A 25,122-nucleotide genomic window follows, 5' to 3' on the forward strand; every position below is an offset into this window, starting at 1 on the left:
ATCAAAGGGTATTGTGATGAAAGAAAAACACTTTGTGAGTAAGCCACAGCTCCATACTTTAAGTGCCTGCAGACTCAATGCATGCTAAGCATAAAGGCAGCTCTGAAAAAAGGGCAGGTGGGTGGGGAGAATGTTGGAGAAGAAGGTTGAGGGAGATGGTGGATGTCTATGGAGGAAGCACCTGCTGGAATTACCCTTATCAGGTCTGTATAAACAGACTCTCCCACCCTTCTATGCTGCCTCGCTGGGACTCAGCTCATTGCCCAGGCAGAAAAGATAGCTAGTTCCTCATATTGGAAAGCCTTACTCAGGGAAGGAAGGGGCCAGAGAGTACACAAATAAGGAGTTGCCTATATACCCACAGCCAAGGCTGGATGGCTTATTGAGATTGTTGGCATAAGAGCAGGAGAATAAGCCTCAAACTATTGCTGGCAGACTCATTGACTTTCTTGGTTTGATATTTTATTTTGAGCATTACTTTGCATTCTTGGTTTGGAATGCTGAGACTCCAAAGCAGGCATGTCCAACCTGCAGCCTATGGGCCACATGCGGCCCTGAACAGCTAGTAATACAGCCCCAAAAGATCATAAACTTTTAACATTATTTTGTGATTTTTCTTGTGACTCGATTGAGCGGTGCTTGAGCGCAAACTGTGTAGGCAGAAACAACAGAATGCTGTGTAGGGGAGGGGACAGTGCAGTGGCAACGCCGCGGCCACCCACTACACACGTCAGCTTGTGGCAACTTGGCGTTATATATAATATTTCAACCTACCTACAGGTGTTCTGTGACGACAGGCGTTTGTTGTTATTATTAAGTAGACATGTAAGTTTTCTTATTTATTTATTTATCAAATTTGTCACCGCCCATCTCCTCTGACTGGAGGGACTCTGGGTGGTTTACAATATAAAACAATAAATATATAATAAAATTCCAATAAAATCCCTCTAAAACAATTTCTCAACTACCCCATCTAATAAAATTCAGAAGGCTGTGATCTCCTTCAGTCATTATGTAGGAGGGGCACTTCAAGGCACTAGCCAACCCCAAGTATGGCGATTCTCCTCCCTGCCCCAAGCCCGGTGGCAGAGCCAGGTCTTCAACTTCCTCTGGAAGGCTAGGAGTGATGGGGCTAATCTCACCTCCAGGGGCAAGATGTTCCAAAGGGTTGGCGCTACTGCAGAGAAGGCCCGCCTCCTGGACCCTGCCAGATGGAATTCTCTTATTGACGGGGTCCATAGCATGCCCTCTCTGCATGATCGGGTGGGACGGGCTGATGATGTGGGGAAGAGGCGGTCCCTTAGGTAACCCGGTCCCATGCCATGTAGGGCTTTATAGGTGACAACCAACACCTTGAATTGGACCCAGAAGCAAACTGGTATCCAATGCAGCTCGCGTAGCAAAGGTGTTACGTGCGCCCTTCTAGGGGCGCCAAAAATAGGCCGCACGGCCGCATTCTGGACCAGCTGCAGCTTCCGGATACTCTTCAAGGGTAGCCCCATGTAGAGTGCATTGCAGTAGTCTATATGGGAGATGACCAGGGCATGAGTCACTGTCTGAAGGGCTTCCCGATCCAGGAAAGGGTGTAAATGGTGCACAACATGAAGCTGTGCAAAGGCTCTTCCAGCTATGGTTGCCACCTGCTCTTCAAGCAGGAGCCGTGAGTCCATGAGGACCCCCAGGTTATGCACCAGGTCTGAATGGGGCAGTGCAACCCCATCCAGAACTAAAGATGACAAAGTCCTGGATACCGAGGAACCCTTAACCCACAGCCACTCCGTCTTACCAGGGTTCAGCCAAAGCCTGTTATTCCCCATCCAGGCCTCCATAGCCCCCAGGCACCTGGAGAGGGTGGTCATGACATCACTTACCTCACCCAGGATAGAGATAGACAATTGGGTATCGTCAGCATACTGATGATACCTCATCCTGTGGTGACAGATGATCTCGCCCAGAGGTTTCATGTAGATGTTGAATAGGAGAGGGGAGACAACTGAACCCTGCGGCACCCCACAAAGGAGGGGTCGAAGGTCGGATCTCTCACTCCTTATCACCACTGTTTGGGACCGGCCCTGGAGGAAGGAGGTAAACCAGCGCAGAACTATGCTGCCCACCCCCAACTCCCTGAGCCGACCCAAAAGGATACCATGGTTGATGGTATCAAAAGCTGCTGAGAGGTCAAGAAGAGCAAGAATGGATGCACTACCCCCATCCCACTCCCGCCAGAGATCATCCATAAGTGCGACCAATGCTGTTTCTGTCCCATATCTGGGCCTGAAACCTGACTGAAAGGGGTCTAGATAATTTGTTTCCTCCAGAATCCTCTGGAGTTGCAATGCTACCACGTTCTCAGCCACCCTCCCCATAAAGGGGAGGTGGGAGACTGGATGAAAATTACCCAGTACAGTAGGGTCCAGTGATGGATTCTTGAGGAGGGGTTGCACCAGCGTCTCCTTAAAAGCAGTTGGAAACACCCCCTCCCTCAAGGATGTATTAACCATCGCCTGGACCCATCCACATGTCACCTCCCAAGCTGCTTTCACCATTCAGGAGGGACATGGGTCTAGATGACAAGTGGTGGCATTTACTGTCCGGAGAATCCTGTCCACTTCCTCAGGCCCAACAGGATCAAACTGTTCCCAGATAACATGGTAAGAACACTCCCTTGGTATCTCCATAGACCCTGCCTCATGCTTGGAATCTAACGTGGAGCGGATCTGAGCGATTTTGTCTTGCAGATGCTCCAAAAACTCCTCTGCACAGCCCTATAGATGGGTCACTGCACCCACCTTCCCCAAAAAGGATTGAGTGATTTTAAATAGGGCTGTTGGGTGGCATTATGCAGACGCAATAAGAGCAGAGAAGTATTGATGCTTCGCCGCTCTTATCGCCACCAGGTAGGCCTTAATAGCGGCTCTAACCAGTGTTCAGTCGGATTCGGTCTTTGTCTTCCTCTAGCAGCGCTCTAGATGTCTCTTAATCCTCTTCAAAACCCTCAGCTCCTCTGTAAACCATGGGGAGTATCGAGTATGATGAGGCAAGAGAGGTCGCACAGGCGCGATCCTGTCCAAGGCCCCAGCTGCCTCCCTATTCCAGACAGCGGCCAGGGCCTCCGCCGTACCATGTAGCAGATCCCCGGGTATAACCCCCAGCTCCCTCTGAAACTCTGCCAGGTCCATCTGTCACTGGGGGCAGACCAATCAAATGGGTCCTGCCTCCCTGTGGAGGGGGGTGGCATAAGAGAATCTCAGGGCCACCAGGGCGTGATCTGACCATGACAATGGGGATAGCTCTCACTCTCCCCTCAGGTCACATTGCCACTGCTCCGACAAGAAAACTAAGTCCGGGGTGAGGCTACTGTCTCTAGTTGGGTCTCGAATAATCTAAGTCAGGCCCATGGCTGCCATGGTGGCCATGAACTCCCGAGCTGCCTCAGAGGCCTGCCCCAGGGATGGCAAGTTGAAGTCCCCCAGAACCATAACTCTGGGGAACTCCACCGCCAACCCTGAGATGGCCTCCAGCAGCACAGGCACGGAGGTTGCCACGCAGCAGGGAGGCTGGTACAGCAGCAACACTCCTAACTGCTCTCGGGCACCCAACTTGAAAAATGGTCTCACAGCCAGCCACTTGTGGGGCAGGGCCCCTGAAGGCCACCAGAGACTCCTGGATGACAACTGCCACCCCTCCCCCCCTGCCCTGGTGTCTCGGCTGGTGCCATACCATAAACCCGGCCTGGCGCATTTCTGAAAGGGGCACCCCCCCTTCAGGGCCCAGCCAGGTTTCAGTAATTTATGCCAGGTCTGCCCCCTCCTCAGTGATCAAGTCACTTATGAGGGGGGCTGTGTTGTTAACAGACCTGGCGTTGAGTAGCAGCAGCCGGAGACCAGGGCTCCTATGGATCTGCTGACCGGAGCCTGGGTCTGAGCATGGAGGGCCGGAACACGCCACCGGTAACAAACACCGGGGGCATCTTCCCCAAAGATGGCCTGCCCTCCGGCTCCCACCATAACGTCCCCTACCCGTCACCACCTCAATAGTATGACCCGCCCTGCAGCCCCCAGAGACTCCAAATCTACCTAGCCCCACTCCAGCGCTTCTGGAGTCTCCCACTTGGAGTAGAGGGCCCTCCATCCACTCACACACCCTCACACATACAGTTATCCACAGGGCAATAGCAAGCCCTCTGGCGTACCAGCTCACTCTTTCGGCACTCTTTTTAGCTCTTCCAGAATGCAGTTATGTGTTTTCTGACAAGTGTGTTCATTCAAACCATTGTTACACATGCTCCCAGGTTTGGCTTATGGTCACTCAATCATGCATGCACAGTCTGTTGGGGCATGCAGATCTTGTAGCTCCCTTGCTTTCTACCTGGGTTTCCAGATAGGGGCTGCTAGAGCATACAAGACACACAGCCCTGGTCAACAGCTGGGAAATAATTAGGAACACACACAAATAACTTTCAACCGAACACAGAGGCACATCAGGTTCTTTTGGAATACATGGAGACCCAATGAATTTAAAGTGGCAGCAAAACTTTATTGGTTACAATATACATTTGCTTTTTCTCACAGTCACACACACAAACACACACGCTTATCCCCACTTACCCACATCCTTCTCAACTAGGCTGCTAGGCATCAGCTAGAGGGGTGGAAGACACAAAGTCTGGATGTACAACAGCTCAAAGGGGGTGGGACTTCAGGACCTCTTTTATTCCCAAAAGTCCTTGCCTTATTGATTCAAAGCCTGGTAACTGTCAATGAGATTGAGGGGGGGCGGGTTGTTTCCATGTGCTCAGTGCCCAGTCTCCTTTGTCTACTTCTGGTGACATTACTTCTTTGATCATTAATGCCTTGTTTCTTTCTTATCTATCTCCATGAATGGATCTTATTGACAAGATTCCTGGCTTTTTGTCTTCTCTGCTTACATGCCTGCTTCATTTTTAGGTTATGGCAGCTTCAGCGTAGTCTCACATCATGTTAGCATGATTCACTGTTAGCTTCATTTGATTATCAGTAATAATAAATTATTTTAGGATCCTTATTTATTATAAATATTTATTCCATGTTGTTTATTTTATAATCTTTTAATTCTTTATTTTGTTTTCAATCTGATTTTTAAAGTATAATTTAGTATTTTGGTACCACTAATTTTATGTAAGTAGCCTTATATTTTATTATTAGAGATAGAATAATAAAGATAAAAGAAGCAATTCTGTCTAATGCCATTCATGTTCACCTAATTGCTATTGGTAAAGTAAGATAAAATTCTGTAAGTCCTTTTTGAATATCAGTCTCTTAGCTTTGATTCATTGATTATGTGCCATCAAGTTGTTTTCAACTCCAAGTAACCACTTAGATTTTCTCCATGACAGTCTATCCCTAACCTAATCTTTCAGGTCTTCCAATGGTGCACTCAATGCCACTGTAACTAAGTCCATCCACCTTACTGCTGGTCATCCTCTTCATCTCTTTCCTTCCACTTTTCCCAACATTAGAGCCTTTTCCAGAGAACTAGGTCTTTGCATAATGTGTCTGAAGTAGGATAATTTGAGCCTGGTCATTTGTGCCTCAAGTGAGAACACTGGGTTGATTTATTTGATGTTTCATTGGTTTGTTTTCTTGGCTGTCCATAGTATACTCAGGAGTCTTCTCCAACACCAAAGTTCAAAGGTGTCATGGTCTTCCTATCCTGCTTCTTCAAAGTCCATCCAACATTTGCTTCCATAGTGTGTCATAGGGAATACCATGGCTTGCATGAGTCTAATCTTTCTAGGTTTAGAGACATCATGCCATTTGAATGGTGTTTCAAATGGTGAATGGTGTTTCCCAAGGCCTTCATGGCTGTTCTACCAAGTGCTAGTCTGCAGCATATTTCTTGACTGCTTGTTCCTTTACAGTTGATGGTTGATCCTAAAAGGCAGAAGTTATCTACCACTTCCATATCTTCACTGCCAGTTCTAAGGCTGCTTGTTCTACCTGTTGACATTAGTTTGATCTTCTTTATATTTAATCTAGTCCCATTTTTTTCACTGCACTCTTTGACTGTTAATACTAGGGCTTGCAGATCCTTTACATTTTCAGCTATCAGGTAGTATCAGCATAGCACAGATTATTGATATTTCTTCCTCCAGTTTTAAAACTATACTCATCTTCTTCCAATCCAATTTTCCTTAACGTATATTCAGCATATAGGTTGTATAAATAAGGGGAGAGTATACAGCTTTGTCTCACTCTTTGCCAACCTGGAGCCAGTCTGTTTTGCCATGTTCTGCCTGTACTGTGGCTTCCTGACTTGCATAAAAGTTTCTCATGAGGACAATAAGCTGTTCTGGGATTCCCATTTTTCTGAGCACATTCCACGTCTTGACATGATCAACACAATTGAAGGCCTTTCAATAATCAATAAAGCACATAGTGGCTTTTTTTTTTTTTTTGTATTCTTTGGCTTTCTCAATTATCTAGCATGCATCAGCAATAATGTCTCATGTTCCTTGGCCTTTTCTAAAGGTAAATTGAACATCTGGCATCTCTTTTTCTATGTAGGTTTTAAATCTGCATTGGATGATCCTAAGCGTTATTCTGCTAGCATGTGAAATTAAGGATATTGTACAATAGTTTGCACACTGTGTTAACATTCCTTTTTTTTTTGTATTGGAATGTAGATTAACCTCTTCCAATTGGTTTGTCCACTGTGTCATTCTCCAGATTTGTTGGCATAGAGTGGTTAGAATCTTTACTGATTCTTCTGTTGGTTTTAGCTTCACAAATGCTTTTTCTTACATGATTGTATACTTTTATTGCATAAATTTAATTTGTCAGTGAGTGACAAACTAGGATATTTCTAATTATCAATTATCTATGGGGTGATTTGTCTCTGCAGGAGACAAATGTATATGGTGTAATGAACTAAGTATGGCACGTGTATTCCTAGGGTATGGATCAACTTGTTAGATACAAAAATATATGTTACATTTCAGATACAAATAATAAAAAAAATCTTCAAATGGATATATTGCTGAACATTTGTTCATGTATTTTATTTCTTTGCAGGACCCTGCTGATCTGGGATGGGAACCTTATGTCAAGACATGGCTGGAAGGCATTTCTAAAACAATACCAGAAAATAGTACTGAATATCTTGAAAGTTTGTTTCACTCAAGTATAAAGATAGGGTTAGCTTTTCTAAATAAACATAAGAAAATGCAAGTATTTCCTGTACATCAGATGGGGATAGTAATGAACATTTGCAGAATTATTGGTTCATTTATTCATGTAATGAACCTAGGTCAAGGATTACAATACAGTAAGTAAACTTTAAAAAATGTTTATGGCATAATTCTATATATGCTAAGTACCTTGGGATAAGTTTGATTTTGAACTCCTAGAATTCTCAGTAATGGACATTCGAAGTCCACACATCTGGGGAATGTCCTCCAAGCAGGAGAAGAATGAATGAATGAATGAATGAATGAATCAGAAACCATATTTGGTGATTTAAATAAAGATAGTTGTCCTATTAGGAAAATCCACTGACCACACTTGATATTGTAATTTAACATTCATATGTTAGTAAAGGAATGGTTCATATCTCAACCATCATCATTTTCTATAATACTGTTCAATAGAAAATTCCAGAGTAGTATCTTTTTTCCAGATAACAGCGACTATGAGGGGAGTCACAGCGCTCAGAAGGGGGCCACGAGCAAAAAAGGTTGAGAACCCCTAGTTTACATGGAAGAAGAAAAATTTGCAGATAACAATTGATAAATATAGATAATAATAAAGCATACACATATACACACATTATATTATTAATAATTAATTATTAAGCTATATATTTTAAAATATAATTAATTAATTTAATTATATTTAAATTTGGATGTGAAGGAAGGAGGAATTTTCCTCATTTGGAGAAGAGGGCTTTTCAAGGAGCCTAAGTAGCTGAAGTAAGAGAGGAGGAGACAGGAATTTTTCCTTTTGTGAATGTTCCTCCAATCACCAATCACTGAAATCAATTTAATCAACTTGCTCTCTCTTGCGCATCCTTGTTTTGATTAAAGTAACTTGAAGATGGTATTCTACTGCAAAAAGCAGGAAATGTTACTTATATTTTGTTACTATTCAGCAGGTAGCATCAATCAATACCTCTTCCAGATATCTAACTGCTTTCAGCTGAATAATCCTTTTGTAATGTTCCATGTTTCCTTAATATCTAATGGGAGATATATTGTTTCAAAAATATGAACAAAATAATCATATGTTAAAGTCTCTTCTATCCTGTATAAGCAAGTTGCATTGTCTAGTATAATTGAAGTAAACCTGATATATTAGGAAGATCACTATTCCGGTACAGTAATATATGTAGTGCAGCCTTTCTCAACCTTTTGACCCTGGAGGAACCCTTGAAATATTTTTCAGGCCTCGGGGAACCCCTGCACATTCAGGTTCAAATATAGGCCAGAAGTTACAAAAACATTGTATTTGTTTCATGTGTAGGCCTGTATATATGCATTAACAGTGTTCTTAAACTGAAAATAAAGAATGAAACTTACTTCTTTAATGTGAAGTTGCCTGAATTTGAAATAATTTTTTAAATAAATCATGATCTCCTAGGGAACCCCTAGTGACCTCTCGCAGAACCCTAGGGTTCCACAGAACCCTGGTTGAGAAACCCTGCTTTAGAGCTAATGAATGGAAACAAACTAAAGGACACATGATATGATTGCATGGTTGGAACTAATAAACAAGTTGAGAAACCCTGATGTAGTGTATACAAATAATATTGAAAGACTTAATATACTGCAAGTGTATCTACAATTCATGGCTTAATTTTTAAATTATCAGCAAAGCTTTGATGTTTCATAATGATTACTCTTTGAAGTAGATTAGGATCAAAGTAAAATGTTTGTATTTACTGTAACCAAATATAAAATCAATTATATAGGAAAGTATAATTGAACTGTAGTATGTATTCAGCTATTCCTTGAAAGGGTCAAATGTATAATTACAGACATTATATTAAAGGTAAGAAAAGACGACAAAGCAGCGTGGTGAGTTTCTCAACAGTAACCCAGAGTGATTCTCAACATAGTTTCAGTTCATTCAGTGGAAAGGCCCCATCAATAATGAAGAAAAGGTAGGTCAAGTATGAAAATATAAGCACATAATCATATTCTTGTTGAATCAGGTCAATGGCTCTTCTAGTTCAGCATGCTGTGTCACAGTGGTCAGCTAGATGCATTCAGGAAGCTCACAAATATGGGTGGGAAAACAATGGTCCTCTTCCACACTTCCTATCTAGCATCTGATGTTTAAGGAATATTGCCCATGATTTAGAAGATAATAACCAGCCATCAAGACTAGGACCCACTGATCCTCGATGAATTTGCCTAGGTTCCTTTTAATCTATCTAATCATTGGCCAATTTGTTGTCCAATATTCTAAATCTCTCTGCATCTAGTTTTAATAATTGGCCCAATATTCTAACACAATTAAAGAGGGGAAAATCCATGCATGATTTTCTGTATTTCTATTATTTTTTGCCTTACCTGCCCTCTCCCCAAGCTAAAAACCCTAAATCCTATCCTTATATATTCTTGCTTAATTATATGATGTTTTCCCTTTTTTTGTACCCATTCAGGTTTTTTATTGTTTTTTTTAAACATAGTGCTATCCTGCTCATTTCCTGCAAAAAAGGCACCAGTTAACTAGCCCAAAAATCATGATAAAATACTAAACTATCATAACAGACCAAATATTAATAAAAATAACAAAAAATTATTAAACTTGTTTGCCCTCTGACTCTCAATGACTCTGGGCAGCTCACAACTATCAAACAAATTACAATAAAATCAGTAAACCATAAAAGATGGCAAATGCAATGAAGTATGGGATCTCACTCTCATTTGCCAAAGGCCTGGGTGAAGAGCCAGGTCATTCATAAATAAGATATTCAAGACCTTAAAAATGTATAACTCACATTATAAAAGTACAGTATCTTTTTTGAGGTTTAGCAATAAAGTTATATTAAGATAACTTCTTTATTCATTAATTTCAGAGGTGATGAGAAATGGTTTTGGGAAAAGGAACCTAATAAAATGCTTGTGTTATTGGGGAAAATTTTCATATTTGCATTTACTTGGGCTATTGGAGGAATTTTAAAACGAGAGGAAGAACATGAAGGTGAAACTCTCATTGGTATAAACACTAGCCAAGATGAACTTGCACATGTAACACGTAACTTCAATTACCTTGTTCGTGATTTATTTGAAAGAAAATCACCTGCTAGTAAGTTTTAAACTTCTACTGATTTCACAATATAGTTATTGTATATATTCTAATTGCATTAACTCAATAAATACTCATGTTATGTAACAAATTATTGGAATTGGAAAGGGCCAAAGATGTAATTTTATATTTTCAATGAAGCTGAACTATATAGTTTTGTTTCCAGAACTATGTATCTGAAAAATTTACATATGTGTGTACTTATGTATGTAAAGTAAGTAGCATCTATATGACTGTAGATTCTGAATGCAGAAGACATTCCAACTGAAATCAACTAGCTGAAAAGGAGGTAGAATGCAGAACAATGGCAAAATCAGATGCTTCATGTAGGAGGACCTGGGATTCAATTTCCTTTTATATGAAGATATTAATAGGGCATGGGAAAATCTTTAGGTGAAAAGCCTGGAAAGTTGCTGCTGGTCAGCACAGACTAATTTAGCTAATTCAGTATTACTACAGTTATAAATGCATACATGGGAAGTCTACCAATTAGTGACAGAACTGCTGATAAATATAAATGTAATCGGATTTTTTTTTAAAAAGAATATTTTTGAAACATGCTTGCAAATGTAGAGTTGTGAATTTACTGTTGTGTCCTTTCTTTATATGCTTTTTGCCTAAAAGAATGCTAATCTAAAGATACCTACTTCTGCCTTTCTTCCCAGGCACACAGGCACAGGACACACGCTCTTAGATTCTTCTCCTGCTAGGATATAGCTAGCTAGATGCTAGGCTTGTTGCCTATCCCAATTTTATAAAAATAAATCTCCTTTTTGTTATAACACTATATTATGTTCTAAACAGTTTATTAATCCTTGCTCAGGTCAGGTTTGTGCTCTCAGGAATACTCACATGCACACAGAGAATAGTTCACCTCCAACAATTTGAAGGGGAGCTGTACTTGAGCTCGCTTGGACAGAAGTACAGCTGTTAGCATGATCTAAGATCCAGATTTATTTCTCCCCTGCTTTGAATTCTCCCCACATTCAAGCCAGTGCCTTAACAGGGATTGGGTGTGGTGGGGTTATATGACAGAAACACAACTGCTATATGCTTTATAGAAAATATTGCACAATTCACCCATATAATTTTAGACTGTATATGTTCACATACATGCATCCTCCAGTGTTGCCATCTCACTGGAAGTCAACTTTATATGTTAATAAAACATGTCTTTCTTTTTTTGAACTGTCAGATATTCAGATTCCATCTGGAGATAAAACTGTTTTTGATTATTTTGTGGATTTACAAACAGGAGAATTTGAGCCATGGGGATGTTTAGTTCCTAGCACACAATTTCTTATCCAGAAGGGTGAGTATAATTATAGTTGCTTCATGTTATTAAATTATATTAACAATCCTAGAAAACATTTAATAAATTTAGAATTCAAAAACACACACATTTCTGATAGATGAAGTGCGGCACTCAGTGTTTGGGAGGAGAAGAATGTAGTTAAGTCCAGAGATAAATTCAGTCGTAGATGCTGAAGCCAAACGGCAGAAATTAAAGCATAATATGATTGAGAATAGACTTCTAGAAATATAGGTAAGTTTTAAGAGTGTTAGAAAATAAATGACATTCTTGTTTATGTAAGCACTGTGTGTGCGTGTGTTTGTGTGTGAGTGTCTGTGTTTGTGTGTGGTAAAACACACTTTTGCCAGTAAGAGCTGAAAGTGTCATTTTCACCATCTCTAAAAAGAACTTGTGATACATGTCTTTCCCATTCATAGATAGCCATTATCACTTCATGTAAGGATTGCCTATTCTAAAACATCATCAGACTCATGAGCAGGATCACAAAGATATCTGATTTATTAAAGAATAGTGTGCAGGATCACAAAGAAAGCTGAGAATGGAAAAAGCACGCCAAATGCAAACTAAAAACCCTTGGTACAAATGAGATCCCTCGCCCCGTAGAATCTTCCCAAGCTCACAATCCCAGGTGCTCCTAACAGCTTCTGATGGTCCGCGGGAAAAGTCCTTGAGCAGAGCACATAACCCAAACACATTCCATTGAAATGAACATAGATACAGAGCTTGGCACAAGGTTTCACAGCAGCTCCCTCCCACCAGAAATGCGTGTCAGCGCCATGGCATGTGAAACATTACGATGTACAGTGCACATTGAAACAGTGAACATGACACTTCAACAAACATACATTCCTCACAATAGCTCAATACTACCACTCCTAACTAGTACCTTTCTACCAGGATTTGTATACCTTAAAATTTTCCCATCCATCTCTATTTATACGTACTTGCAATTGTCTGTACCATATTACATTGGCTTCCTCTGGGTTCATAGGATTTGATGAAAGACACAGTGCAACAACAATCCTTTTAAATTTTTTCTCATTAAGAAAACACATTGAAGGATGCAACCTACTTTTATTTTACCGGATTCTTAAGAATTACTTACTGCTAGATAAGGCAATATTAGAGATAATGTTGCCTTATCTAGCAGTAAATAATTCTTAAGAACGTGGTAAAATAAATGTAGCCATCCTCCTTTCTCCTGCCCCTCCTCCTTTCTTCTCCCTGTTTAATGGCTTGAAGGTAAAAAGACATGCAATATTTTTTTCCTGTACTCCTGAATATCATAGGCTAATTGATCTTTACAAGGTAAAATCTTATACTCCTCATCTTTCTATTACAAGTAATGATCCAGTGATCTATCTTTTGTCTGGCCCTGATTTACAATATTATAAGAAATGTTGATTTTTAAAATAATTATTTTAATCTTTTAAACAGAGACATCAGATCTTTCAGATTCGGATAACAGCATGTCAGAAAACCAAGAAAAGAAAACAGAAGCTTCTGCATTTATTCCCAATATTGATACAATTCGCCACAGCTTCCTAGCAAGTCTTCTTTTATTGACAAAACAACCAGTACTGATTATAGGTAAGATCATACTTAAATATTGGAAAACAAAACAGGCCCTATTTTCTGAAAAATAGTTGCAAGTAATTGTTGGATTACTGTTATATAATATTTTCATTCTATTATTTGAAAGCCCAGCCATAAACTGAACTACAGAACTGTTTTACAGGTAATTTAAAATGCCCATACTGATTTACTGAAAATTTTAGAACAAATCTAAGAACTTATTTCTTTGAATTATTTGAGAGTAGCTGGAATGTAGTTGTTACTTTCAATACATAGGAAGTTAAGGTTGCCAACCCCCCCCCCTTTAGCTTGTTTTCTGTGACAGATCTGACCTGTACAATCCAAGAATTGGAAGAATGAAACACAGTTATAAGTAATTTAATCCACTGAATTTAAATTCCATTTATTTATTAGCTATGTTTATACCTCCTAGATTTCTTGAGAAACTTTCCTCCTCCCAGTAAGTGACAGGAGCTTGAATCACTCTTCTTAGGCCTATTGGTGTTGTCAAGAGAATTGTTACTTACTTACTTACATACTTACTTTATTTATTTATTTATTATCCCACCTTTATTATTTTTATAAATAACTCAAGGTGGCAAACATACTTAATACTCTTTCCTCCTCCTATTTTCCCTACAACAACAACCCTGTGAGGTGAGTTGGGCTGAGAGAGAGTGACTGGCCCAGGACCACCCAGCTGGCTTTCATGCCTAAGGTGGGACTAGAACTCACAATCTCCTGGTTTCTAGCCCAGTACCTTAACCACTAGACCAAACTATTTAATTTATTAAAATTATATGGCTGCCCTACTCACACATGATGACTCCAGGTGGCTTACAGAATTAAAACCCATAAAACAAAACACATACACCCCATGGTGGCAACAAACACACTCAATTTAGCCAGTTGATCGGCTCCGTAGTGACCTGGGATCCCCAGGCCCACTGACAGAACCATGTCTTCAGGACCTTCCAGAAAAGGAGCAAGGAGGGGGCCAATCTTATCTCTGGGGGAATGATATTCCAAAGGGAGGGAGCCACCAAGGAGAAGGCCCTTCTCGGTTCCACTAGATGTACTTCCGTAACTGAAGGGACCCGCAACATACCCTACCTCTCTGCTCTGGTGGGTAAATGTGACTGAGGTAAGGCAGTCCTGCAAATAACCTGGGCCCAAGCCCTGAAGGGCATTAAAGGTGATAACCAGCACCTTGAATTGGACCTGGAAGCAAACTGGCACCCAATGCAGCTCCCGCAGAAGAGGTGAGACATGTGCGAATCTAGGCTTGTGTAAAATTATGGAGGCCACTGGATTTTGAACCAACTGAAGCTTCCAGTTACTCTTTAAGAGCAGTCTCATATAGATGACATTGTTTAATTGAAGGAACCTGGAGTGCCAACCCCGCAGGATCAAATTGGCTGGGCAGATGCTAGGGGAGACAGGCAGTCCCTCAAGCAACTAGGCCAAGTAGGGCTTCATAAGTAAGAACCAGCACCTTGAATTGCACCTGGAAGCAAACTGGCAACCAGTGGAGCTCACAAAGCACAGGTGTGACATGGACATACCAAGGCATGCCCATTACTGCTTGTGCCTCCACATTCTGGACCAGTTGAAGTTTCCAGGTGGTCTTTAAGGGCAGCCCCATGTAGGCTGAATTGCAGTAGTCTAGTTATGAGGTGACCAGGGTGTGGGTAACCATCTAAAGGGCCTCTCAGTTGAGAAAAGGGTGCAACTGGCATATAAGATGAACCTGTACAAAGCCCTCCTGGTCACAGCTGTCACCTACTCATCAATTAGTAGCTGTGAGTCCAGGAAGACCCCCAAGTTGCACACTAGTCTCAAATGGGGAAGTGTAACCTTATCCAAGACCAATAATGAAAACATCCCCAACCCAGGGGGGTCAAACAGCCACAGCCACTCAGTCTTGTCAGGGTTGAGCTGAAGTCTGTTCCTCCCCATCCAGTCCTGAACAGTCTCCAGACACTAGGTTAGTACATTGACAGCTTCACCTGTGCAGCCCATGTAGAGCTGGATATCACCCAGCGTACTGATGATATTGAATCCCAAACTGACAGATGATCTCATCCAACAATTTCATGCAAATGTCAAACAAGTGGGGGGCAATTGGGCCTTAGGAACCCCACAAGTGAGGGGCCATGGGTGCAATCTCTTCCCTCTTGGCACCAGCACCCGAAATGAAAACTGAGTAAAGGGGTGAACCAGTGCAACACAGTGCCTCCTAGTCCCAACCCCCACAGTCGGTCCAGAAAGATACTGTGGTTGATGGTATCAAAAGCCACTGAGAGATTTAGGAGCACAAGGGTGGATGTACCACTCCCACCCCAGCCCTGCCAAAGGTAATTGACAAGCATGACCAGCACTATTTCCATACTATACCCCTGTCTGAAACCCGACTGAAACAGGTCCAGATAATCCGTTTCCTCCAAGATCCTCTGCAGCTGCCATCCAACTACCTTTTCTACAACCTTCCCCACAAAGGGAAGACAGGAAACTGGACAGCAATTGTCCAGAATTGAGAGGCCCAGACATAGTCTCTTGAGAAGGGGGAGAACCACTGCCTCCTTCAAAACCAGAGGGACCACCCCTCAAAGAGGATGATACCATCACGTGGACCCATCCTTTGGTCACCTCTTAGGCCACCTTGCCAATCCAAGAGGGGCTAGAATCCAACAAACAGATGGCCAAGCTGACAGATTGGAGGACCTTGTCTATTTCCTTGGAAGTTACAGAATTGAGCTCACCGCAGATAATCTCACAAGACTATGCCCCAGGCAACTCATTTGGACCTGCTCAGAGTTCAACTTCAAACGAATCTAAGTATCTTTATCTACCAAATAACATGAATACTCCTTGCCATAGCCTTGCATATGGTCCTGTGGCCCAGCCCCCCTCCCCCCAGATCACTTTTAACAGGGTCACTAGGCAGTTATCAGTGAACACAATAAGGGTAGAGATAAGGTTTTTAACTGGCAATCAAGAAATTAAATTAGTGCTTATATGAATACACTTTATTTTTTAAATATTAATATCTAGAAATCTTGAACACTTCATGTTGCTTCAGAACTATTGTTTTAGTGCATATATTTTGATCTTTTGTTACTTGGAAATATATACTGAAACTATAGTATGTACAGTATTAATTTCCCCTTACTAATTCTTGTTAGAATAGTTTCCAATTAAAATAATTTTGGTATTTTTTTTGTTTAAAATGTATTTTCTTATAAACAGAGAGCAAACCCAACTCCCTTCTAGCACTGAAGATGTTGCCTAGTAGGGAAATGAAACATCTGCAAGCAAACAACCAAGCTCAGAGAGCTCCAAGGACTCCATAGTTCAGCCTTGAGCTACAGATAATTTTCTTCTATTGTATTTTCTTAGTTATAGATAATTCACCAGGAGTTAGAAGTTTTTTATTTATTGAAATTAGAAATTTTATAGATTAATTTCTTCACCTCTTCCGTTTTTAGTATCAAGGCCTGATCGTCTCTTCTACAATTTTTAGGGGACCCTGGCAGTGGGAAGACCACTATGATAAATAATATGCTTGGAAGACTTCAAAAAGATGGATTAAATATAAGGAAGAAAACATTATTAGGAGAGGTCTTTTATTACAACCAATATAAAACAACAAGGTAACTGCTTAGAAATGTAGAGGGCAATTCTAAGCTCCTTCTCGAGTATATTGATCCTAGAGATTCCAGCATAACAGTGCCTGACTGATCTGTTAATGGTAGAACAGAGTGAGAGCATCTCTTTTCTTCCCAGTGTCATTTTTTAATAAGGTCTGGGTTGGGGACATGGTTGAGGGCCAGAAGGGTTTTGAATCTTTCATATCTGCATCACCTTTGGCTGAGTCTCCAGTTTTTTTTCGTTCTTCTTTGATTCTGATCAGATTCCTTCTGATCTTTGACTTTTCCACTGAGGGGGAGGAGTCACTGGGCTTATTTAAAGCTAAATCATAGTTGGCCATGCCTGTCTGATGTGACACAGCATATTTTCTTTAAATAAAGTTATTAATACTGATGAATTATCAATATAAATAAATTAATAATAAAGTAATAATGGGTTTAGATTCATTTAAAGTACTGGAAAATACTAGAAAGTAATAACAACAGCCAAAGTTTTGTTTGATGATTTTGTGGCAGAATTGGCAGACTTTTTACTTTGGTTTTCTTCATTCTATGTTTGTGTTTTACTGTCTAGCTTGATGAAGAACTACAGTATGTTGAAATCGGATATGTTTCGTGGATCTTGGAGAATAAAACATTCTTCAACCAAAGAATTGTGTATGTCATTGATTTTTAAGAATGAAGAAAAAGTTTTAGGATTAGATTTTCTTTTTTAAATGATGGTATTTTCTTTTTAAATAGAAATAAGCCCTTTAAAGTCCAAATAATGCCTAACATTAATATTGAAATCACTTCCTTAATGAAAAAAGAACCCACTGAAGAGATTGAGAGAGGCCAATTTAAAAGAAAATTTAAAGTCAACCATGGTTCCATAAAATAATTAAGAATTTTATTCCTTTGACTTTATTTCATTTCTCTACATCTATCTGGATTTCTTCAGTACACGTAGAGAACATATCAGTGACTTTCACTGCCAGCCTAATGTACCAATTGATTGATAAGATTTATAAACTGCTTCACTCCATAAGGCTTTAAGTGGTGTAAATAAGGATAATATCAAAATAATACAATAATAATACAGTAGGGAAAACCAATTTATGGCATATAATTTTGTACCTTCCTACAAGTCATTTAAAGTGTTGATGTATTGCCTTAGAATAAGTAATGTCAGGCCTTTTGGCAGCTGCCTGAACCAAAAGTAATTGTTTTCCAAGTATGATTTTCGAAGTTTTCTTGAGCTAGATTTATGGCTGGCATGGAGTAAATTTATCTATTGTATTTTAACTGGTCCTATTCTGTTGCTTTGTTTAGAGGGACTCATTTTTATAGCTTTGTTCAGAAGTGGCTGATCGTTTTCCAACCTTTCTACCACTTCAGATTGCAGATATTTAATAATCACATGAAACAATATGTTTCCTATGCATGTTCTGAATTATTTATTTATTTATTTATCAAATTTTTATTACCGCCCATCTCCCCCCAAAAGGAGGGACTCTGGGTGGTTTAGAAAAACAGAATACATATACTTCTGTCTAAATCATTCTTAACATTACAAAGAGTTGAGCTCAACCTGAAGGAATCCTTAGCTTTACTTCTGTGATTTTAGAAAAAAAATATTCAACAGATAAAGAAGAGATATTGTAACAAGGAATTCTATATAGTTATATCAGCAAAAATGACTGCACTTCTATTTTAACCAGGAGAATTATACTAGTAGTACTTAAATTGCCTTAAATGCAATAATAATGCAGGTGAAGTTTGTGGGCTGGGAATGTCTGTTTTCTACCTGATGCTGATCTTACTGTGGCTGTTATTTAGTAACAAGTATAAATTATTTTACCGCTGATCTTATCTTGTTAATTTTTTAAAATTTATGAATATGGTAAAATAATTAGTGGTATGCAAAGCATTTTTAATTTAAAATCTTTCATGGTCAAAATGCTTCATTCCAAGATGGAAGTATTAGTGTCAGTTTTGAACATACCAGAGGTGTTTCCAGCTTGAAATATCTTGAACAGAAAGTATTTTGCATACCCCTAATAAAGATTAAAAATTATGTAAAATTCTAATGATTCGATCTGCTAAAGTTTCAGCTCTCAGCTCAACAAGAGAGGACAGTGATCTCGAAGAACCATCTTCAGAACATACAACAAGTCCTATAATTTCTAAATTACAATTAGGTGCCCATACAACTGCAGCCCAAACAAAGGCTTTGATCATTGAGAAATTAATACTGAAGAGTAAAGATATTATGGGTGCTCCACAATCTAAGCAAGTAAGAAACTAATGAAGACTTATTGGTGAATCTAACTGAAATATATATGACAACCAGTTCATTTGGTCAGCATTTCAAAAAGAACTGACTTGATCCACATTTAGTCTAATGCAAGAAACAGAACATATATATCATTTGGAGGTTCCAAGAACCCCAGATGCTCATGGCCTCCAAGGTCCAAAATAAATACAAAGTAAAATTTAACATTTCAGAAAGTTGCCAAATCTCAGAAAATTTCAGCTGCGATCTTGCAAAATCTAATGAACTTACAAAATTTGAGCCATTTTAACATTCTATTATTAAGTGCTCACTGCTCAAAAGGGTGCTGATCTAAAGTATACTGTTTGGGGTTTAGCTGCCAGTACCACTGGTGAATACTCAGTTGATCTGGAGTAAAGGTGACTTTTTTCTTTTCCTTTGTATTAAAAATTCCATGAATACAGCATAGGAAGAAGAGGAGTCTTTTAATGATGAGCGTTCTCATTCCCACAGTTTGATGGCTAAGCATAGGAGCCACTAAAACTTTAGAGGGAAAAAAAAGTTAATTCTACCTGCCCCAATTTTCAGTTTCAATATACTGTATGTGCTAGAAGCTAAGGAACGTGAGACCTTGTGCATATTGTAGAATTTTTTAAAAAATCCCTTCTTATCGTATGGGTGGTATGTGTCTTCCTCAACCTTGGGTCCTCTACCAGAGGTCTGGGAGTTTGAGGGTACTGTGCAGTATCTTAGCTGTTTCTAGCACTGCACTGTTCTGGACAAAGAGCTCTGATGTTGCTCCTGGGATCTGTTGGAGCCACCCTCCCAGCTTAGGAGTCACAGCCCCGAGTCCTCCTACCACCACTGGGACCACTTTGGCCTTCACTTTCCACATCCTCTCTAATTCCTCCTTCAGGCCCTGGTACTTCTTCAGCTTCTCATAATCCTTTTTCCTGATGTTGCTGTCACTTGGCACCACTACATCTATCACGACCACTGTCTTCTAGTCCTTGTCTACTACCACAATGTCTGGTTGATTGGCCAGTACCTTCCTGTCCATCTGGATCTGGAAGTCCCACAGGATCTTAGCCCTTCCACGACCTTTTGTGGAATCTCTCATCTGGACTTGGAAGGATCTAGCCCATACACTGTGCAGATGTTCCTGTACACAATGCCAGCTACTTGGTTGTGCTGTTCAGTGTCTGCTGTTCCTGCCTGCATCTTACACCCTGTGTCATGCGCTGCCTACCTCTGAATAACATTCAGACGCTGGTTTGCAAAGCAGGTTCTGGTTTATTTCAGGTTAGGTACAACGTTGGTAGAAAAAAGCTGAGAGTGACAGGAGCGCGCCGGTGCGGGGTTTAAATACCCCGCGCCGGTCAGCGCCCCCTCGCTCACGGTCACGTCACCCCCCTTTGTCCCATGCGTTGCCCTGCCATTGGTTGAGGGTTTCCAGGATCGCCCATCCTCAGGTTTCCATTCTTCTGCTGATTGCTTTCAGCTGGGCGATCCCCGTTGTATTGTCGCTGATGGCTTGGGTGGCTCCGTGATTCGTTTAGCTATTGTTTGTTAGCCGTTAGTCGTTGTGGGTTGATGGCTACTTAACTTGTGCCCCTTCACTTATTTCCTTGTCATTGTCATGAGTGCCATTGCGCTGATGACTTTAGCTCAACGGCACTCATGACATACTGCCCCCTTTTCGAATAGTGTTCTCCCCCGGTTTTCTTGGTTTTCCCCGTGGAGCTGTCAAAACGCCACATTTTTTTTTTTTTTTTTTTTTTCAAAGTTCCCGCCGGAGTAGTTGTCGCCCCTCCCTTTGCTCCTCCCTCTACCACGTGCCTTCCCAGGGTGTGTCCATGGTGCGCATGCTCGGGTTCTGACCTGGCGTGCGCATGCTCCAACCACACCCTGTTTGTTTGGCTCAGTTCGGCGAGGCGAGAGGCGTGGCTGGTCGGGTGCTGCTCAGCTCCAGGTAGGGCCCTTCTTTTCTTATTTAGAGTGCGTCGCCTTTGTTGTGTCTCCTGGGCGTTGCCCCCAGGTTGCCCTGTTGACTTGCTTGCCACTCCCCCGCGGCCGGGGGGCGGGGGGAGGGTGCTGGCGATCGTTTGTCACCACCCCGTGGGCCCGGGGCGGGGGGAGTGAGTCCCGGGGGGGGGAAGGTCCACCCAAGTCGCGGGCTTGGGGGGGGCCCTTTCCCTTGGGGCACGGGAGGCGGGGGGGGGCCTGCGGGGGGGGGGTTGGATTTGCTGACCTTGGTTGCGGTTTGTCGGGGTATGCCCGGTGAAATGCTCTGGTCAGGTCAGGCGCGTTAACGTTGTGCGCTGCCACCCATTCCGGGTGGGGGAAGTGTTTCCACCTGACCAGATAGTGTAGAGTTCCTCGTTGCTTGCGGGAGTCGAGGATGTCCCTGATCTCGAAGTGGTGTTGCCCGTCGATCATTAGCGGTGCGGGCTGTGGCGTGCTTGGGTGCCATCGGGAGGTGGTTGCCGGTTTTAGGAGGCTGGTATGGAACACCGGGTGGAGTCTCCGGAGGTTGTGTGGCAGGTCCAGGCGTATTGCTACCGGGTTCACTATTTGCGTGACTCGGAACGGCCCGATGTACTTAGGCCCCAGTTTTTTCGAGGGTTGGGTTGACTTTAGGAACTTGGTGGAGAGATAGGCCATATCTCCCGCCTGGAACGGCGGTTGTTGGCGCCGGTGCTTGTCGGCCTGCTCTTTGTAAGCAGCCTGTGCCTCCTTTAGCGCCGCCGTGATTACTGGCCATGCTTCCGCGATCTTCCGTCCCCAGTCGCTGGCGTCCACCTGGGGTTCCGGGGGTTGAGGTAGCTCCGGTATGGGGACGAAGTCGCGCCCCGAGACTACTTCGAACGGGGTTTTCCCCGTGCTCGTGTGGACGGCGTTGTTGTATGCGACTTCGGCGAACGGGAGCAGTTCAGCCCAGTCGTCTTGGTGGTAGTTCGTATATGATCGTATAAATTGCTCTAAGGTGGCATTAAGAACCTCAGTGGCTCCGTCCGTCTGCGGATGCCAAGCCGTAGATAGGGCCTGTTGGGTCCCCGTCAGCTTCAGGAAGGCCCGCCAGAATTTGGAGGTGAACTGTGTGCCCCTGTCGGTCACCACACGTGCGGGACATCCGTGTAGCCTGTACACGTGGATGAGGAAGAGTTTGGCTAGTTGTTGTGAGGATGGGACCGACGTGCAGGGGATGAAGTGGGCCTGCTTTGAGAAGTAGTCCTTCACCACCCAAATGGCCGTTTTCTTCTGGCTGGGTGGGAGGTCCACTATAAAATCCATAGAGATTTCCTCCCATGGGCGGGAGGGTTCTGCCACTCGTTGCAATAGCCCCGCGGGTTTGCCTGGTGCCCGTTTGGCCCTAGCGCACGTTGGGCAGGACGCCACGTAGGTTTTTACGTCTCGCCTGAGCGCGGGCCACCAGAATTGGCGCCGTGTTAGGTGTAGGGTCTTGAGGAACCCAAAGTGTCCCGCTTGCTTGGCGTCGTGTGACCTATGCAAGATCGCCTGGCGTTGCGAGTCCGGGACGTAGATTCTGCCTTCCCCCCATGCCAGGTCTTGCGCCATCGTTACCTTGTCGGGGTTTGCCAGGAACCAGGGGTCGGTTTTGAGGGCGGCGGCGAGGTCCGTGCGCATTCCCCCTGGTAGTTGCGGTTGGCTTCTTTCCGTCGCCGGTTGTCCCGCCGTCGGCTGCGCCGTAGCGTCGAGCTGCCTCCGTGCGCCGCTTCGGGTGGTCACGGCCATTCCCAGTTGCGAGGCGGATAGGACCGTCCCAATGGTGTCTGGGGCGGGCTCTTCGTCTTGGGGCAGCCGGGAGAGGGCGTCGGCCAGGAAGTTCTTCTTGCCCGGCATGAACTTCAGCTGGAAATCAAAGCGGCTGAAGAATTGGGCCCATCGGACCTGTTTTGGGCTAAGGCGTCTAGGCGTTCGTAGGGCCTCGAGGTTCCGGTGGTCCGTCCAGACCTCGAATGGTTGGGTGGCTCCCTCGAGTAGGTGACGCCATGTCTCTAGTGCCGATTTCACCGCGAAGGCTTCTTTCTCCCAGACGTGCCATCGCCTCTCTGTCTCGGAGAACTTCCTTGACAGGTAGGCGCATGGTTTCAGGAGCCCCGTGGAGTCTTTTTGTAGCAGGATGGCTCCCAGGGAGAAGTCTGAGGCGTCGGCTTGGACCACGAACGGCCGTTCTGGGTCCGGGTGTGCGAGGATTGGCTCCGTCGTGAACAGCGCTTTCAGCTTGTCGAATGCGGTCTGGCACGCGGGAGTCCAATTCAGCACTGTGCCTGGGTTCTTGGCGCGTCGGGTGTCCCCCACCCCTTTGGTTTTGAGGAGGTCCGTTAAGGGGAGGGCTATCTCAGCGAACCCCCGGGCGAAGGACCTGTAGAAATTCGCGAATCCCAGGAAGCTCTGTAGTTGCCGTCTGTTGCGGGGCCGCTCCCAGTTTAGCACCGCTTCGACTTTTGCGGGGTCCATTTCGATGCCGTCCCCGGAGATTCGATACCCCAAATAGTCTAGGCGCTCTTTGTGAAACTCGCACTTTGTAGGCTTTGCGTAGAGCTGCGCCCTTCTGAGCTTGTCGAGGACTTGCCTGACTAAGGTTACGTGTTCCTCGTGTGTTTTTGTGTAAATGAGGACGTCGTCGATGTAGACCAGGACCCCTTTAAACAGATGTTCATGCAGTACCTCATTGATGAGCTGCATGAACACCCCAGGGGCCCCCGCGAGTCCGAAGGGCAGTACCTTGTACTGGAAGGCGCCTAGGGGGCAGTTAAACGCCGTCTTCCATTCGTCCCCCTCCCTGATTCGGATGCGATAGTACGCTTCGCGAAGGTCCAATTTGGAAAAGACTTTGCCCGTGGAGAGGTGGGCGAGCATGTCCTTTACCAGGGGTAAGGGGTATTTGTTGGACAGGGAAGCCGCGTTTAGGCCCCGGTAGTCGGTGCAGAGCCGTAGGGTCCCGTCTTTCTTCTCCCGGAATAAGACGGGGGCTCCGACCGGTGAGCATGCTGGCTCTATGAATCCCCTGTCTAGGTTTTTATCGATGAACTCCCGGAGGGTTGCCATCTCCTTCGGGGTCATCGAATAGATCTTTGGTCTAGGTAGGGGGACGTCGGGCAGTAGGTCGATCCGGCAATCCGTCTTGCGGTGGGGGGGTAGTTGGTCTGCCTCTGCCTCTCCGAAGACCTCGGAGAAGTCGGCGTATTGTTCTGGTAGGTCTGCTGTGGTAGCGGCGTTGTCTTGTGTGGTCGCCTCCGCTCGTCCTACCGTGGGGTTGCTTTTGCCAGCTGGTGCTGGTGCTCGATACTCGCCGTCGCCGAATGTGAAGGTGCGGGTCGCCCAGTTGATCCGCGGGTTGTTTTTCGCGAGCCATGGCATCCCCAGGACTGCAATGGGCCGTCCGATGGGCGTGACTACGAACGATGTGCGCTCGGTGTGAGTGCCCATTTGCAGGGTGACCGGCTCGGTTTGTAGCGTGGCTGGTTTCCCTCCCGCTGTAGAGCCGTCCAGCTGGTGGAATGCCAGCGGCGTGGGGAGCGGGAAGCAGCGGAGGTCGAGTTTGGCAACTAGGTCGGGGTGGATGAGGTTTTTTGAGCACCCCGAGTCCACTAGTGCCGCGGCCGTGGTGGCTCCGTTGCCGGCAGAGAGTTGGATTGCTGCCAATATTACGGAGCTTTTGTCGTTTCGTTGAGGTGGTCCGCGTTGCTGTCCCACCGCCTGCCTTGCCACGCGTCTCAGAGCAGGCGGGGAGCATTTCCCGCCGGCTGGTCGGGGTCGGTATTGTCCTCTTCCCCCCAGTACGCGTCCCAGCCCTCTTCCGGTGTCGCTGTGGCCACGGTCATTCGGCGGTGAGGGGGCGGCCCCGGGTTGGGTGGTTTGGGGCTAATTTTCGGGGCGGGCTTGGGCGCGCTGGTCGGCGGTCGGTTGGCGAAGCAATCCGCCGTCTTGTGCCCTAATTTGCCACACCTCCCGCAGGGCTCCCGGTTGAACCTCTTTTTTGGGTATATGGGGCCGGCCATCCCCCCGTGTGGT

At 43.9% G+C, this 25,122-nt stretch overlaps 1 protein-coding gene across 1 annotated transcript in view; it reads left to right on the plus strand.

Moving 5' to 3' along the window:
* Nucleotides 1-25,122, plus strand: part of DNAH14 (dynein axonemal heavy chain 14) — a 292,199-nt gene that overhangs the window by 126,652 nt on the left and 140,425 nt on the right. The window contains 8 exon segments of the mRNA XM_063289142.1: nucleotides 7,053-7,305; nucleotides 9,027-9,138; nucleotides 10,060-10,289; nucleotides 11,485-11,601; nucleotides 13,042-13,194; nucleotides 16,703-16,832; nucleotides 17,404-17,486; nucleotides 18,923-19,104. Of these exon segments, the coding sequence (XP_063145212.1) occupies nucleotides 7,053-7,305; nucleotides 9,027-9,138; nucleotides 10,060-10,289; nucleotides 11,485-11,601; nucleotides 13,042-13,194; nucleotides 16,703-16,832; nucleotides 17,404-17,486; nucleotides 18,923-19,104 (1,260 nt within the window).

Source organism: Candoia aspera, chromosome 1 (genome assembly GCF_035149785.1).
Source record: "Candoia aspera isolate rCanAsp1 chromosome 1, rCanAsp1.hap2, whole genome shotgun sequence".
Classification (NCBI taxonomy): domain Eukaryota; kingdom Metazoa; phylum Chordata; class Lepidosauria; order Squamata; family Boidae; genus Candoia; species Candoia aspera.